Genomic DNA, 17,513 nt, shown 5'->3' on the forward strand with positions numbered 1-17,513 from the left:
TATACACACACACGCACACACACACACACACACACACACACACATATTTGCTTTGTGTTAGTTCTTGCGCTTTTTCATAATCTCCTATTAGATTTCAAAAACTCTACCAGTTGGATGCCATAGCATAACTGTGCTATAGATTTAAATAAATCGAAAAAATATTGACCAAACCCTTAAATTTTAGTGTTGAAATTCATTAGTGTTAGGATAAAAAAATTTGTCCAGTGCCTAACTTAGGGTTTTTAGTAGTCGGCTACTTCTTATGAAGCAATTACTTAACGCTTTTAGTCGTCCTCCACACAGAAGCATCTTCCCTCGAACACACACGCAGAGAAGCGATCATGAAGCATCATACGTCTCCCCAGCAAAGAAACGCTGATCTCATGCGCAGGGCCCTCTCCCCACTCCAATCTTTCTCCCCAACAAAGAGACACAGAAAGGTATCATCATCCATGAATTTGTGCTATTTTGCCTGAATGAATTTGTGCGCTCAGCGCACAAAATAATAGGATGTTTTGCTGCCGCCACACTCCACACACAGTAGTATGAGATGTGCGGTGTTACTTCTTGCTATTTTTCTTGAATGAATTTGTGCGCTCAGCGCACAAAATAATAGGATGTTTTGCTGCTGCCACACTCCACACACAGTATGAGATGTGCGGCGTTACCTCTTGCTATTTTTCTTGAATTAATTTGTGCGCTCAGCGCACAAAATAATAGGATGTTTTGCTGCCGGCCCCCCTTGGATCCCCCCGGCGGCAGAAATTTGGAGAGAGTAGTGTAAGAACATGCTATCTATATGGTGCTGTCTCAAACACATTGCATAGAGTGTCTCTCTTACTACTGTCTATATTATGCAGACTTTGTGTATACAAGAAGCTCAAAAAACTCACATTTGATGTCTTCTTGGTTGAGAAACGGCTCACACAGTCGAGAGAGGAGACCAGCAAACATGTGCATCTAAAGAACAATAGCACAAAAAGAAAAAAGTTTGTCCTTAAAAAAGTGTTGGATTGCGAAATATCACTTCTAAAGTTTCTTAGTACTCAATATTGAACGCCTTCAGATTTGGGCTACCGAATCTTTATATATTTTCCAATAAATTTGAATGCCTTGAATTGAACACCTGAAAAGGGCTCCGTAAATATTTTCCAATGGAGATTTTTTTAAAATATTCAATACGGCTTTGAATGCCTTGGAATTTGGGCCAAAGCACTCCATATGATAATCTCAAAGATATTCTGTTCGTTATAATGAGTTGGCCATTTTGTTGGATAGTGAATGTGCCACCTTTGTTTGATGATTGTGTTGCAGTACTGAATTTAATCTCTTTAGTGAATGTGCCACCTTTTCTTTAAGTTTGTGTCGTATTACTGAATTTGCTGTTAAAATAATCAATTAATTATACAATACGAGTACAATACTATTTGAAGATTTGTTCTTGTATTTTTGCATGGCTATCTGGTTTTCAAATGAGTTCGAGTCATTTCACTAGAGCATCTTGCTTGAAAGGTTCTTGTTGTGCAAAAATGGATGAGTTACCTCTTGCTAAGCGGAAAAAGAGTGTGCAGGTTGGCCCAGGTGAGAGCTCATCGAGACACACAAGGAGGCAAGCTGATTTTTCTAGCACTTTGGAGCAAGCCGCCTCCTCAAACCCTACTACTACAGAGCATGCGGTACATATCATAGATGACACTAACCTGGAGGTGGATATGGATAGGCAGCATCTACATAGTGATGAAAGAAATGAGGAGGATGGACAAAATGTAGTGGGGGCAATTGAGGAAAATAAAGGTGATCAAAATGAGGGTGAGAATACTCAAGGTGGTGATAATGAGGATGAAGGTGAGAATACTGAGGATACTGGGAGAGAGATAGAGGGGGAAGAGAACACACATCCACTAGAGGATCAAGAAGAAACAGTTGTCACAACCCAAACTGAAGGAAGCAAGCAGAAAAAAAATAAGGTTGATATTTTTGGGAAGATTCTAGAGACATCTACTCCACAAGCCTTTTTAGATAGGATAGGAGTCAAATTTAGGTCTCCACCTCCACGTGTTCCTCTCTGTAGGATGATCCAGACGGAGGCAATCCGAAAGGTTTCTCCCTCAACAGATAAATCTCTTACTCGAAGCTTCAAAAAACTAGGTGGGTACATTGAGAGCATGGGAGCTTTCACAGTATCAATTATGGACTTGGAAGGGGAGGAGACACCATTGACACAAGAGAGGGAGGAATCTTGGGATGAGCATTGGAGGACTGTGAATCAACAATTTGAGGAAACTCTTGCACTTGACCCCGAGTGGGGTCCGTACTTGAGCCGAAAAATGGTGCATATTCTTGATGGTAATAATCGACACAATGCTTGGATGGACTGTATTTCTACAGGTGAGTTCTCATTGGGATGTTATAGTTTCTTATGCTTCTTTGTCCTTCCTAATTTTGTGTTTTATTACAGGGTTTCAAGGGGATTTGTCCATGCATTGTTGTGTTCTCTGTAAATTTTATGTGTTCGAGCGGAGGGATGTGGGTGAGCTTTTGTTTTCATTGTCCAGGTTGAACAAGTAAGTTAATTTGTCATCAGAGTCTCCTTCTATGTCAAGTAAGTTGTTTGTACTCAAGAATATTAACATATTTCTTCTTTGTTTTGTAGGACGCATGATTATGCATTTGTGCCAACCACATTTGGTGATCGTCTATTTCAACTAAGAAGATTGGGAGAGTCCGACCTAACAACTCTCATGGCACATTTGGACAATGAGGACAAGCTATGGGTTGAGAGAGAGATGCAGAGTGCATCTGCCAGAGGAAGGCCTAGTTGGCTTCATTTGCCAATCCAGATTATGACTTGGCTCTTGTTCAAGGATGAGATGGAGCAAAAAATTGATGAGGCATCAACAAATGGACCACTTGCCGAGTCTGCTAGGGAGAATGTGACTCGAAAGGTAGAAGTTCTCTACAGAGGAAAAACATCAAAATATGCAAGGATTGCTGATCCCTCCAATGGTGAGGCCTTTTGGTGTGCAGTGCTCTCCCTCCCATGGCACGCGTCAAGCAATCATGTGGCCACAGAGGAAAAGCTCAATATGATAGGTTCTGCTTGCATCAGAGACACAGATAAGGCTCACATTGTCAAGCTATTGGACAACTCTCAGGCTGCAGTGCGATCACTTGAGGGTATGCCAAATGATAAGACAAAGGTTAGGGAATGGCTGCACATGTACTCCTACTGGCTTCAGATCACGGAGCTGGGTTTGAGAATCCAAAATGATATTAAAAATGCCGATCGAGTCAGATTGCCAGGTGAGAGCCGATTCACCTCTTTTGTTGTTCTATGCAGAAGAAAGTACTTTAAAAGGGCTTTCAAAGTGCACGAAGGAGGCATAAAATTTAGCCATGATATTGACCATCAACCAGGCCTACAAAGTGCTACACGGCGAGTCGTTTATAGGTTTTCCTCCAACATAACCCAGATATTCCTTGTTAAAAAACATGCATGCTTCTTTCTGTGTGTTGTTTTATCATTTGTGCTTTGGCTTGCAGATGGTTGCTTTCTGAAATTGAGGAGCACCAATTGGATATTTTACCCCCTCTCGCTAGTGTGTGGCTTTGTGTTGACAATCAATCTTATATGTATGCCGATTTGAAGCTTGGAAGCGTAAGTGATTGAATTTGTCATTTTGAATCCATGATTGAGAAACATGTTCATATTGAGGGTGAGTTGTGTTTACCCATGTTTGTCATTGAACAGGCCATGTCAAGCATAGAGTCTCGTTTCTGCCCGTGGTGGTTGGACCTTGAAAGAAACCATGTGCCTGAGGAGGAGCTTGATCTGTATCGCCAACATAAGTCTATATTGGAGCTTCGTAGCCAGCAAATTGATCATAATGAGGCCACATCCACATCACATGCAACATCGATTGCATCGGCTTCTTTTCGTAAGTCATTGCCAGTGAATTTAGGGAGGGAAATAGTGAATCGTGCATTGGAGGTGAATCGAGCAATGGAAGCAAATAGGGAGCAGAGTCAACAACAGACATCCAATAGTAGTGCAGGCGGGATACAACCAACTGACATCATAACCAAGACATTGCAAGCTCCAGGTATGTGAGCTTCCTACCTCATCTCTATCGTGATCCGATTGTTTTGACTTGAGACTATGTGTGTTAAATGTCAAAAACCTGTCTATAGGAACCATTTATGCCTTCAATGTCAGTATTGAGGACCTTGCAGCTACTTTTGTGAACATGGAGGATGCATCCTCATTGGGAAAGCAAGTGCTTGATGCCATGAATGTTATTTGCACAGTAGGGAATGTCAAGAGTAGAGGGTCCGATTACTGTGTGGAGTTGATATTTGCAGACTTCCCCTCAAATATCATCATTGGAGGTTGTGTTGCAAACAAGGTTCCATATTGGAATAAGATTGGGGATGGCATGTATGACTCTACTTTTAAAGTTGTTGATTCTTGTCTCTCGGATCGAGGCTTCTTTACATGCCTTTACACTATGGAAGAAGGAGTGACCATTGAGCAGGTTGCACAGAGCGTTGGGTTTGGCATTTATCATAGACAGGTTGTGAGGTGTACTCCACCTATTGGGAAGAAGATGGGGCAAATGATTACTACCCAGGTATTGGTGTTGTTCTCTTTGGGGCTGTCATTTGTGCAAATCTTCTTTGTCCCATTTAAGGTGAAAATGCATGAACAACCAATGTGTCTTTGCTTGTAGGTCACTTGTCTAATATTGGCTGTTTTTGTTCGCTCAACATCTCCTGCTACAAGCTTTGTGATGCATGGGGATCAACTAAGGGATTTGGCACTAGGTGATGATCTTGATGTAGGGCAAGATCTTATCTTTGACATGTATGTATGCATTCAAATCAAGATAGAATTTAAAATGATTTTCGGTGATCTTTATGGCATATGGTTAATGGTTTGTGTGCATTTTCAAGAGTGCCATCGGAGGATCTGGTGAAGAGAAAGGGTAGACCATGGCGGGGCGGTTGTCAGAGAGGTCAGCGGCTTAGCAAATACATCGTCTCCGTCTTCAGTCGTCCTGGGGACACGATTTTGGATTTGTTTGCTGGCACTGGAACTCTTGGGCTAGTGGCAGCATTTATGGATCGCAATGTCATAATGTTAGACAAGGATGAGCGGATCTATGATCACCTGTTAGAACCATACTCAGCAAAGGTATGCATGTTGAAAAGATAAATATGTTAGTAGAGAATAATTTTGTATTGATAAAGCTTATTTTCTTTTCTTTGTGTCTCTTGCAGTTATGAGGATCACATGTCTACATCAGAATGCCATTAGAGATAGTCTTTTTTTTAATTGAGACAATCATTTTTTTGGGACTATTGGAAGTAATGTTTTGATGGATGTTATGCTTCTGAATGTTTTTTACAATAGCATGTAGCTGATTGTTGGACAATTTTTATTTGGATTATAAATTTTTTAAATCCTATGGTTATGGTTTCTAAAGAGTATTATATTGTTGTGTCAGTGGTATGGCTATTAAAATTGGTGTGCATCTTAATGGCTTGATTTCTATGCTATCTAGTCGCTGTGGTTTCCATGTGGTTGCAAACAATAGTTTGTTTCTATTAGTAGCTCAATGACCAATTCAACGTCTTTTTAGCGAGCCAAGTAGTATGAGTTTTGTAGTGATTTTTTATATCCGCACCATTCATTTGAAAATGCTTTATTTGCAATAGTCATTTTTAAACTTTTTTAGTCTTCTTTGTTCTGTTCATTATAGAGTTGCACTATGGTTTCACTCTTCTCTTTAACATTACATGCTCGCTTAACATCATACCATGCCCCTACTTGCTCACTTTCACAAGGACTTTATTTCTACTCACTGCTCTGTGCTCACTGCTCTTGGCTCGCTAAATAGACGCACCCTCTAAAGGGACAGTGAAACCTCCCCTGGATCTCATAGTATGCTGGGCATCTGCATAAGAAGTGCTCCTATGTCTCAACCTCGCCCATGTCACATATGGAGCATGTCTGGTCCGTTGTGCTGACTCTCCTCATCCGTCTCATCCTGCCTGCCTCAATCTCCAATCTATGGGATGAAACTCTAAGCTGTCTAAGAGAGATCCTGAGTGCATGCGAGAGATGTATCCCCGTGTACCCTAGAGGCTCAATGAAACCCTCGTTCGAGATCTTGAGAAAATGACTGCGACATGCATCCATCTTCACAGGCAAACGTGTGGGGAGGATCCGTGTACGGAATGTGTCGAGCTGGAGCAGGTCCGCACGAATGACCTGACTGATCTGGTGTCATGATAAGTATAAGTGAGGAGCGTCGAGACTGTATCTGAATGGCGAAAGACTGTCTAGGTCTAGGCCAAGCGAGTGAAACCATGTACAAAGTCTATGGAACCAGCATCTCTGAGTACTTGCATCTGCCAAAGCCTGGGATGAAGTCAAAGCAAGCCATGGAAGCCGGGTGCGACCCTCTACTGTGTCTCCAAATCTGAGGATTCGCTGGAGGTATATGATAGTCTAGAAGGCTGCATCGAGGACCAATGGTGAGGCTCCAAACTCTGCCACTAAAATGTGGTGGGGTACTGAAGGCTTGGCTCTAATGAACCTGGAAAATAGTATAATCTGTACCCTCTCGATCGCTCTCCAGTTGTCCAATCCGAGGTCGCAAGCCCAGAAAGGACTCCCATACATGGTGGAAAGTCGCACTAATGTGTCGAACAAGAGGGACTTCGTGTCTGGGTGTTGGAAATGAGACTGATGACACTGTCTCTCAAGATGCGCCAGTGAAGCATATCCTCTCCGCATCCTGTCTCGAGCCGCTGTTATCACAGTGAAGGAAGGCCCTGTGAAGACCACCCCCAGGTATGTGTAACATCTGACCAGCTCCACCTGCTCTCCTCCAAACATGAATCCCTCATGTCTCTGGAATGCTAAATAAGAGGTGTTGAAGATCATTACCTTGGTCTTCCCAAGGTTCACATTCAACTCCCTCTCCTAACAGAACCTATGAAGAGCGTCCAAGTACATTTGAAGTCCCTGTGTAGTGGACGAGATCAAGACCACATCATTGGCATAAAGAAGAATTGGAATAAGATCTCCTGCCAACAATTATCCCTCCCCCCAAGGTCTGCATGAAAGTCTCTAGCTCGTCGATGTATAACCCGAATAGTGTAGGTGAAAGAGGACAGCCCTGTTTCACCCCTATCGTGCTATGGATCTCATCGGAGAGCCCGGTCCTGGTCCTGACTCTACCTGTGACATGCTCATATAGTGCTACTATAGCCCACTAAATCTGCATGCTGTATTCCAACTGCTGGATCCGGTGCAAGAGACGGTGTCTGTGAGTGAACAGTATCAAATGCTCTCTTGAAGTCTACGAAGCAGCAATAGAGACACTAGCTCCGTGATCTCACCTCCTCCACCATGGCCCTGAGAGTAAAAATGTGATCCAGTGTGCGGTAGTCCTTGCGGAATCCTGCCTGTCCCCGTGCTCTAAGTCCTGTCCCTTCTACTTGCTCATTGATCTGGATCTATAGACGGATGCAAAAATCTTGGTCATGACGTGGCCAATCATAATGGTCCTATAGTTTGCTGCATCCACGGGGTCCCCCGACTTGTGTATGGGTACTATAGTGTTAGTGAGCCATGTGTATGGGAGGCTTGTACTACAGACTCACTCGTTAAAAAGGCGGGAGAGGGTCGGGGCTAAGGCATCAATCCCATGGGTTACAAACTCTGCTTGTAACCCATCACGGTCCTTAGCTCTCCCGTTCTTTAACCGAGAGACAACGTACCTAATTTTGATGATAGAAAATAGGTCAGAAGATATGGGTCTCGAGTCCTGGGGTGGGTCCATGGTGGGCTAGTCAGGGATGTCATAGAGTGCAGAGGTGTAGGCAGACCAAACCCAGGGATCTGTGAAGAGCGGAGAGTGGGACTTGAGGCGAAGGAACCTTTTCTAGAAGTCCTTGGAGTCATAGTAGCTAAAGAGTAAACTCCTTAGCTCCTCCTCATTCCAGATCAGGAACTGACGTTTCTTGCATCTCGTCAGTTGCTTGTAGTCCCGCCTGGTCTGTGTTAAGCAAGGTGCAAAGGTCTTCTCCTCAAAACGTAGGTGCCGACGCATGGCCCTACATTCGTCGTCGTACTAACCATTGCATGGGACCTTGCCTATATGCGGGGGACAAGAAGAGTGGGTGGTGACTGGGAAGGAATCGTCGGCTGTTGCTGTGAGCATGGACTCGTGGACGAAATCCCATCTCTCCTGTGTGGAGTGTAGGGAATCGAGGTGGTCCTCGATGGTGATGATGAGCTGAGATAAGTGGAGGCTATAAAGATCATCCAAAGAATGGTTAAAGTGAATCTCGAGGTATGGCTGTGGATCTAGATGTTTGGGTGGAGGCTCGTGTGTCATACGTGTGCGTGATGTGTGAGTGGTCTGTAGATGGGAGTGGGTGTGAAACTCTACCTAGAAGTTCCCATCGGAGAGGAAGCCAAGGAACCATTACAATTCCAGACTGCAACCCGGAGTGTGTCCTGTCGTCTGTGTGTCTCATGGGCCCCATCCCATCATGCAGTCGAAGTGGGGGTGGGGGCCGTGAGTGGCCTCCTAAGGGGTCCTAATATAAGACGTCCATCTTCCTTATCCTTCAAGTTGTTATAAACCACTTTTTTTGGTAATCATTTTGTGTCAACATGTTTTGCACAGCAATTTGCCTTTCTTTTTCAAGTTGTTTAAGAATGAAAAAACGATTGGCCAACATGTTACCCTCAAGTCTCTCAACCACTTCTACCCTTACACTGGGTATTATGAATTCCCAAGGCATTACTACCTCAATCTCGTATATCATCTTAAATGGTGTGCAACCAATTACAACTTTGAAAGAGGTTCGGTAAGCCCATAAAGCTACTATGAGCTTGAATTCCCAATCATTGCATTGAGCCTTAACACTTTTTCATATATGGAAATGATGACCTGCCAACAGGATCACTGCTCTCATCACAGCAGTGAAATTTTGATGCTGAGCAGTGATAAAACTGAGTGGAAAAAAAAAAGTTGGGGCAGACTAAGGAGTCTACACTGGACTCCCAAGTCTGCCCAGCTCTTTTTATTTATTGATATAGACAGTTTTTTGATACAGACATATACTTGAAAAGAAATTAAACTGGGAAGAATGCAAGTGAACGAAATATATATTATATTTCTTGAATTGTTGGGCCTTTGACCATATACAAAAAAGAAATCAAGGAAGAGGAGGCTACTCCGAATCCTCATCGGACTCCTCCTGTTTGTCATCGTCTTCATCTTCGTCTTCACTCTCTTCACCCACTTCACGCTTGTAGTCTAGATCTTCCTCTTTCTCTTTCTCTTTACCCTACATACATGCAAACAAGAGTAAGGTAAGTATAAAACAATAAAAGACAATTACATATAATGCATAAAGCCTACACATAGAGCCCTATGCATAAGCATGGACATAGATTCCACACATAGAGCCTTATGCATAAAGCCTACACATAGAGCCTTATGCATAAGCATGGACATAGATTCCACGCATAGAGCCTTATGCATAGTGTCTATACATAGATCTTACGCATAGAGCCTATGCATAAAGACCTATGCATAGGCCCTATGCATAAAATATGGGCATAGAGCCTTATGCATAAAGCTCTATACATAGAGCCTTATGCAGAAAGCTCTATGCATAGAGCCTACACATAGAATCTTATGCATAGAGCCTATAAGTAGAGCTCTACGTATAAAGCTACATATAGAGCTATGCATAGAATCTTGTAGCCATATTTGGTAGTGATGTGTGTGAACGCACTAGCACACTTTTTTCCTCTTTAGGAGGTTTTTCCCCCGTGCTAGTATACACCCATCTTAGGGTATACTTATCTTCTTTGTACAGTACACATTCATTATCTATCTATTATCTCATTGTTTGCTCCCTTGAGCTTCTCCATGTGTGTGCGTGCGTGTGTGTGTGTGTGTGCATTCCTACAATCCTATTTCCAACATTTGGTATCAGAGCATACGCTCCTCGCCCGTGTGTTGCTACCTACTCCTCACCCCAATGTGCCTGCCTTCTTGAATAAAATCAAGGAGCTCTTTTGGGAGAAGAAAGAGGATCATGAAGTGCGTAGTACTTTGTACTGTAATTTTTCGGTTAGATTTTCGTTCTGAGCATGTTTTGGGGGCTGTTCGCACGGTTTTCGTTCTGAGCATGTTTTTACAGAAATCTTGGAGGACTAAGTTTTCACTATTCTTCATCAAATTCTAGAGTAGTTTCATCAAATCTAGGAGAAGGCATCTATGGGCTTCACTTGCGACATCAATCTCTATATCTTATGAGTAAAATTTCTACTCGTCGCTATACTCTACATTTCTTTTATACACCTTGCAAGTCTCCGTTGTCAGCAACCTTTGAAGTAACCACCTTGGTTGCATCAAAAAGCACTCAACACTTTATAGGTTGTGTGATTACTTACATGGGTATTATAAAAAATGGCAGACAGTGATGTATTTTGGATGTCGCTGAGGATCAGCTTGACGGGACTAACTACTTGTTATGGTCCTATATGATGTGGCATGTATTGGTAGCCAAAGGGCTATGGAATGTTGAGGTTGACATTGAGAAACATGTACCTGAGAATCCATCTAACCACATCCAAGTGTGTCTTCCTAGCAGCCTACATAAACTGACTCACAAGTCCAACAACATAGCTCAAGTTTGGTCTAATAATGGTCATGCAGAACAAGCTACCCCACTATGCACCTGTATGTAGTGGGGTCCTCCAAAAAGCTCACCTGTATCTGCGAAAATCTTTGTGTTCTACTCCAATGGCACTAAAATAGGCTTCCAACCTGTCATACCATACTTGGACAACATGTCTAAGCCATATTGCCTCTGTTAATAACAAAATGCCATAAGGTGATCTCACCACCTCTATGCCCAAGAAATACCTCACCTCACCTAAATCCTTCATCTCAAGCTTTTACTTCAAAAGCCTCCTGATATCAGATATGTCATCACTATCACCAGTGATAATCGAGTCATCCACATAGGTGACTAATAGCATGATCCCTCTATCTGTCTTTTTCACATAAAGTGAAAAATCTACATTGGATATCTGAAATCCAATGGTAACAAGGTACTCCCCGATCTTGTTTGACTTTGACCATGCTCTCGGTGTCTACTTCAAGCTATACGCTTTGCATAACCTACACACAAAATCTAGGTGTACATCACTCTCATAACCTGGTGGTTGCATCATGTAAACTTCTTCTTGCAAATAACCATGCCAGATGACATTCCTTATATCCATCTAATGTAATTACCAACCCTTTGCTTTGCAACCATAGCAATGTCAGCTCTCATGGTTGCCATTCTTGCAACCGGGCTGAATGTCTCTTCATAGTCAATGCCATAAGTATGTGCGCATAGCCTTTGGCAACCAATCTTGCCTTATACTTGCTCACTAAACCATCAGTGTTATGCTTGACTTTATACACCCACTTACATCCAATTGCCTTCTTTTCCTTAGGCAAAGGCACTAACTCCCATGTTACATTTATATCCAATGCTGCCATCTCCTCATTCTTGGCATCTTCCTATTTCTTATTTCCAAGTGCCTGCTCAAACAACTGGGCTCCAATTCATGTATTTCTTTAACCATGTAAGTGTAATGATGGGCTTTATATCCATCATATCTCAACTTGTCAACAGGGTACCTAACCCTCGTAGACTTGCGTACACCTGGATCACTGCTAGGTCTCCTCAAAACAACCTTCATTCTCCTTACACCAAGAGTAACCACAAACGGAATGCCAAGCTCCTCATCAAGGCTCTGCTCTCAGACGGAATGCTAAGCTCCTCATCAAGGCTCTGCTCTCAGAGCCGCTAGAGTCACCATCCACATATGAGTGACATGCTGATAGATCAGGCAAAAAAGGTTGATCTACCTTTTCCTTCCCTTTGCGTGATACATGTGTATGTACATATATCCTCAACCTGCTTGACCATGGGCTAACATTGGATCCAGTGCTAGAGGACTCTCCAGGTCCGCTAAGCACTTGTGATTGTTGCTTTACATGCGATACAACATCAACACTTCTTACATCTGCATCTTATGTTGCCTTCATTGTTGCTGGTGCATACTAGCTACTCATAACATCTCTACTTACTCACATCTGATGGGTGGTAGGGTTATAACATCTCTAACCTTTCTTCTCCATAGCATAGCCAATAAAGATGCATTTCTTTACCTTTGGATCCAACTTTGTTCTTACTTCATCAAGAACATGCACATATGCAATACCAGCTACTCATCATAACATCTCTATTTACTCACATCTTATGGGTGGTAGGGTTATAATATCTATAACCTTTCTTCTCCATAGCATAGCCAATAAAGATGCATTTCTTTGCCTTTGGATCCAACTTTGTTCTTACTTCATCAAGAACATGCACATATGCAATACACCCAAACACTTTCAGAACTCATGACATCGCATGCGCTTAATTAATGGCATCATGAGGATCATTAGTCGGCATGTCAATATGTGGAGCATCAATGGTCACAGTTTAAAGATGAGCCCCGTCACTTATGTTTTGGCTTGGGCATGGATGGTGTTAACCCATTTGGCTTCAAGTCCACATCATGGCCTATTGTATTTGGCTTCAAGTCCACATCACGGCCTATTGTATTGGTGAATTACAACCTCCCTTCATGGGTGGTTATCAAGAAAGGCCATATCATGCTTGCTCTCCTTGTATACTAGGCAAGTATAAGGTGGTGAACATGGATGTGTACCACATCGAGAGCCTTTGATTGAGGATATTGAGACACTATGGTGAGGTATCAAAGTGCATGATGTCTCAAGGCCAATAAATAGGCATGATATGGAGGTGAAAGGCATTTTTCTTTGGACAATGCATGAATATCCCGAGTTCTCGGAGTGCTCGGGTACATACTTGAACTTTGAACTTGCCAAACCTATTTTAAAATCGAGATGATTGAGAGATAGAGTAAGCCTCGAGAGCCTTTGATTGAGGATATTGAGACACTATGGTGAGGTATCAAAGTGCATGATGTCTCCAGGCCAATAAATAGGTGTGATATGGAGGCAAAAGGCGTTTTTCTTTTTTGGACGATGCATGAATATCCTGGGTTCTCGGAGTGCTCAGGTACATACTTGAACTTTAAACTTGTCTTACTCTATCTCTCAATCATCTCAATTTTAAAATAGGTTTGGCAACCTCCGGACATCATGCATGTCCAATTTATGGACCATCACTTGTTTTGGCATCACTTGTTTTGGAAAGACTCTCTACACTAAAGAAGGTGGTGTATGACAGGCAGAGATTGGTTTGAGGCATGGAGAAGCACCTGAAATCCACCACCCAATGGGATGTCACGACACTCAATCTTCTTTTTCGACTTCCATATTGGTGTGAGTTGAAGATCAATCATCTCTTTAGATCCCATGTATATCTTTAAGAATGTGGCAATAAATATTTGGGACCATTTAATTGTTGGTAAAAGGGACCATTTAATTGTTGGTAAAAGGGATACAAAGGGTGCAAGGGATGACTTACAAAACATTGGACACCTTCAAAGTACATGGAAAATTGTAGGGACCATTTAATTGTTGGTAAAAGGGATACCAAGGGTGCAAGGGATGACTTACAAAACATTGGACACCTTCAAAGTACATGGAAAATTGTAGGTGAGAGTGGTAACATGGTCCTACCAAAGGCACCATGAGTATTAACCAAGAAGGAGTACAATAAGGTGAAAAGTGTGATTACATCTTTTCGTACACCAATGGAGTAATGCATTCATTGAAGGGTGCCTTCACAAAGACCAAAAAGAAAGGAGAGGTACAACTATATGGCCTTAAGACACATGATTGGCACAAGATATTACAAGTATTCAAATATTCACTTATTCATTTTCTCTTTATGGTACATAATTTATAGGCTCATATACTAACTTCCATTTTTTTCTATGCATAATTTATTCTTCCAATTGCTATAGTTGGCTATGAAGACAAGAAGGTGAGAGAAGCTATTTACAAAATGGAAAGCTTGGTGAGGTATAAATCTTCTCTTCAATTCACTAGCTAAGTTATATTTAATATTTGGTATTCTTATGTACTATTTATTTATAATAAATAGTACACATGATTACTATGTATGTAGATATATATTTTTAAAGGAGATAAATCCTACATCCATTGACATGGCTCGTCTCAATGCTATTGAGACAGTGTGTATGATCAAGGAAAACTTTTCGAGAACAATTCTCACTGGCCAAAGTGCATCTTGTGGTGCATTTGGTTGATGAAGTGGCACTTTGTGGTGTTGTGCATGTTTGATGGATGTTTAATGTTGTGCATGTTTGATGGATGTTTTTTCTTGAAAGGTTGTGAGACAAAGAGCAAGGCCAGAAACAAGCATGGTAGAGGGATGGTTGATGCAAGAGTCTCTTGTGTATATCTCAAAACATCTATGTCACATAGATCATTCCATGCCACAATTATGGAGCAATGAGGAGGATGACCAACTAATCACTAATGTGCCACCAGGAAAAGGAAGGCAATGAAGAGTGGATGAAGCATTACACCAAAAGGTGAATACATTCTACATTCTAAATAGTCCCATCATAGAGAAGTGGATTGGGAGATACAAGGTTGTAATCAATAGACAAAAGGATGAGAGAAGAGCTTTCAAAAGAGAAGAGCTTTCAAAAGGATGAGAGAAGAGCTTTCAAAAGAGAAAGTAGATGCTTGCCATTCCCACATGGCTTAGAACGTCTACCAAATGTGATTAATATAGAATGGCATTGTATGGTAATATCGATGGCATCAAAAAATGAAGAGATGATCACAAAAGAAGAGCAGGAGTATGCACAAGAATGTGACCCTCAAGTAAGTGTATTCTTCATCTCTGTCTCATGCTTCGATTGTTATATACCTTGTTTAATGCACTATACAAAATATCATGCTTTTATTTAATGTTAGTACAAACTAAACAATGCAATATGATCAGAGGGAAGGCACTTTCGCATGGAGCATGTGGATTCTAAAAGAAACACATTTGATTGTGGTGTGATGGTAACTTTTGAGCAAGAAAGTCGAGCTAGTTTGATACCAATGTCATAGAGGACAATCTTGAGTATTGTGGAACTATTCACACAATATTCTTGAGGTTGGGTTTAGAGCATTTAGTCTGTTCATCTTTGATGTCAAATGGTTCAAGGGGATATATAGAGGTGCTCAAGCAACTCTGAAGAAACATCCAAATGGGTTTTTTCAAATTGATTCTATGAAGCTTTGGAATGATGAGAAAGATACTTCCGTACCACCTCAACACTATCAAATAGCGTAGTAACCCAACCAATCCGGCAAATCTTGATGTAGTATAATAAAACTGTAACCCCTTTTCTTTGTGATTTTAGGTTGTGTTTCACGTTGATCGAATGGATCCAAAGTGGTGGTATACTATACAAGTTTCTCCTTGTTCAAAACATATCTTTCAATATCAAGATGCTGAGGTCGAATCTTTTGATGAGGTGCAAATACTATCTCAAATCGACTCATTGGAAGAAGATGATGATAAAAATGAAGAAAACAATTTAGAGGAGGCTGATTAAGAGCATGAGGAACATCAATCCGAAGAAGATAATGATAGTGATGGTGATATTGATATGGAATTCCATCTTTTCATTGAGCTTACATTAGATATAGATATTAATGAAGTAACACAAATGGATCTATTACAAGGTGGGATAGATTTATGATTTTTGTAACTATTTCCCTTTAAAAGTTTTCAACTGTCTTCATTTTTTTTTTCAAACATGGCTTTAAGAGTTGTGATGGATTTTTTTTAAAAACTATCAACACCCTTGTTCACATGCTAAGCTAATATTCTAGCACCCCCCCTCAATGCTAGCCGTGTCAATGCTAGCCGTGGCACACACACAGAGAGAGAGAGAGAGAGAGAGAGAGAGAGAGAGAGAGAGAGAGAGAGAGAGAGAGAGAGAGAGAGAGAGAGAGAGAGAGAGAGAGAGAGAGATAAAAAATAGACATAGAGGGTGAGAGAGAGATAGAGAGATAAAATGGGATAGAGGAATATAAGAGAGGGGGATGAGTGAGAAAGAAAGAGAGAGAGGGAGAGAGGAAAATGAGAGAGGTAGATGGAGAAGAGATAGAGATAGGACGAGGGGAGAGAGATAGAACCAAAGAGAGAGAGAGAGAGAGAGAGAGAGAGAGAGAGAGAGAGAGAGAGAGAGAGAGAGAGAGAGAGAGAGAGAGAGGAGGGGGAGAGAGAGAGAGAGAGCTTGTGTTCTGTGCCTCTTTTCATACCATCCTACCATCTCACTTTGGCTCTCAACCCATCCCTTCTTCCAAACCCCTGGCCGTCATGTTTAGCTCCAACAATAGTGTGCCAATCCTTAAATAGGCCATCTGGTTTTATCTTAGATAAAGATGCAAATGAAAGACAAGAAACAAAATGATCGGGAAATCTTGGAACACATGAAGCAAACTCTAAAAGCGCAATCATTGTGGGATAAACTCAATGGAGAAGGGCCATTAGAAGAAGGAGACATTATCAATGGAATCTAAATTTGAGTACTATAATAGAGACTTGGCATGTGTATGGCTACGTAACTCACAATGAGATCGTCCTTCAAGAGAAGCTTGGTAAGAGGGTGAAAGAAAAAAACAAATAGAACCATAGTGCTGATTGTACTATTAGTATGTGAAAGTGAAATAAACAAGACTCGTTACTAGATAGTTTTCAAATCACTCTAGATGTGTGAAAGTGAAATAAACAAGACTCGTTACTAGATAGTTTTCAAATCACTCTAGATGTAATAAATGAGATTTGTGTGACTCCATATGTGTATTAATTCACATACACACTAATAGGTTGTCACCTTGTGAATCAAAGTATGTCTGAGAGAGAGAGAGAGAGAGAGAGAGAGAGAGAGAGAGAGAGAGAGAGAGAGAGAGAGAGGTATTAACGTCGGTAGAATGCAACACGAGGGCATATACGACCAACGATGGGACTTAAACTCGGGTGGATCATGAGAGAGAGAGAGAGAGAGAGAGAGAGAGAGAGAGAGAGAGAGAGAGAGAGAGAGAGAGACAATGTGATAGAGGAATATAAGAGAGGGGGAGAGAGGTATTAACGTCGGTAGAATGCAACACGAGGGCATATACGACCAACGATGGGACTTAAACTCGGGTGGATCATGAGAGAGAGAGAGAGAGAGAGAGAGAGAATGTGATAGAGGAATATAAGAGAGGGGGAGAGAGAGAGAGAGAGAGCTCTACGAGGAGCCCTTCCTTCGGCTAGCATCCTCTCTGGTGGAGAGGCAAATGACCCAGCCTAAGTCACCCATTGAGTAGGCGAAGGTTTCAGTAGGGGACCCCCCTTTGCCAATTTGCTATTTGATTCATTTTCTCGCAGCCTAATAGAGAGGCTCCACCCTCGAAATTGGG

General features: G+C 41.7%; 1 protein-coding gene across 1 annotated transcript; it reads left to right on the forward strand.

Moving 5' to 3' along the window:
• The first annotated feature begins 302 nt into the window (after nucleotides 1-302).
• LOC147608032 (uncharacterized) lies at nucleotides 303-4,897 on the forward strand. The gene is made up of 3 exons (XM_086790148.1): nucleotides 303-440; nucleotides 1,572-2,388; nucleotides 4,887-4,897. Exons 1-3 carry the CDS (start codon nucleotides 342-344, stop codon nucleotides 4,895-4,897), a joined length of 927 nt encoding a protein of 308 aa, XP_086646274.1. The 5' UTR covers nucleotides 303-341.
• The last annotated feature ends 12,616 nt before the right edge of the window (nucleotides 4,898-17,513 follow it).

The sequence above is a fragment of the Cibotium barometz genome, chromosome 54 (assembly GCF_041138505.1).
Source record: "Cibotium barometz isolate CiBa-2024 chromosome 54, ASM4113850v1, whole genome shotgun sequence".
Classification (NCBI taxonomy): Eukaryota; Viridiplantae; Streptophyta; class Polypodiopsida; order Cyatheales; family Cibotiaceae; genus Cibotium; species Cibotium barometz.

Excerpts from the sequence above, each read along its gene's own strand:
- LOC147608032 (XM_086790148.1), top strand. The coding sequence starts at position 342 with ATGAAGCATCATACGTCTCCCCAGCAAAGAAACGCTGATCTCATGCGC. Across the intron at positions 441-1,571 it reads CAACAAAGAGACACAGAAAG|GTTGGCCCAGGTGAGAGCTC; the intron begins GTATCATCATCC and ends AAGAGTGTGCAG.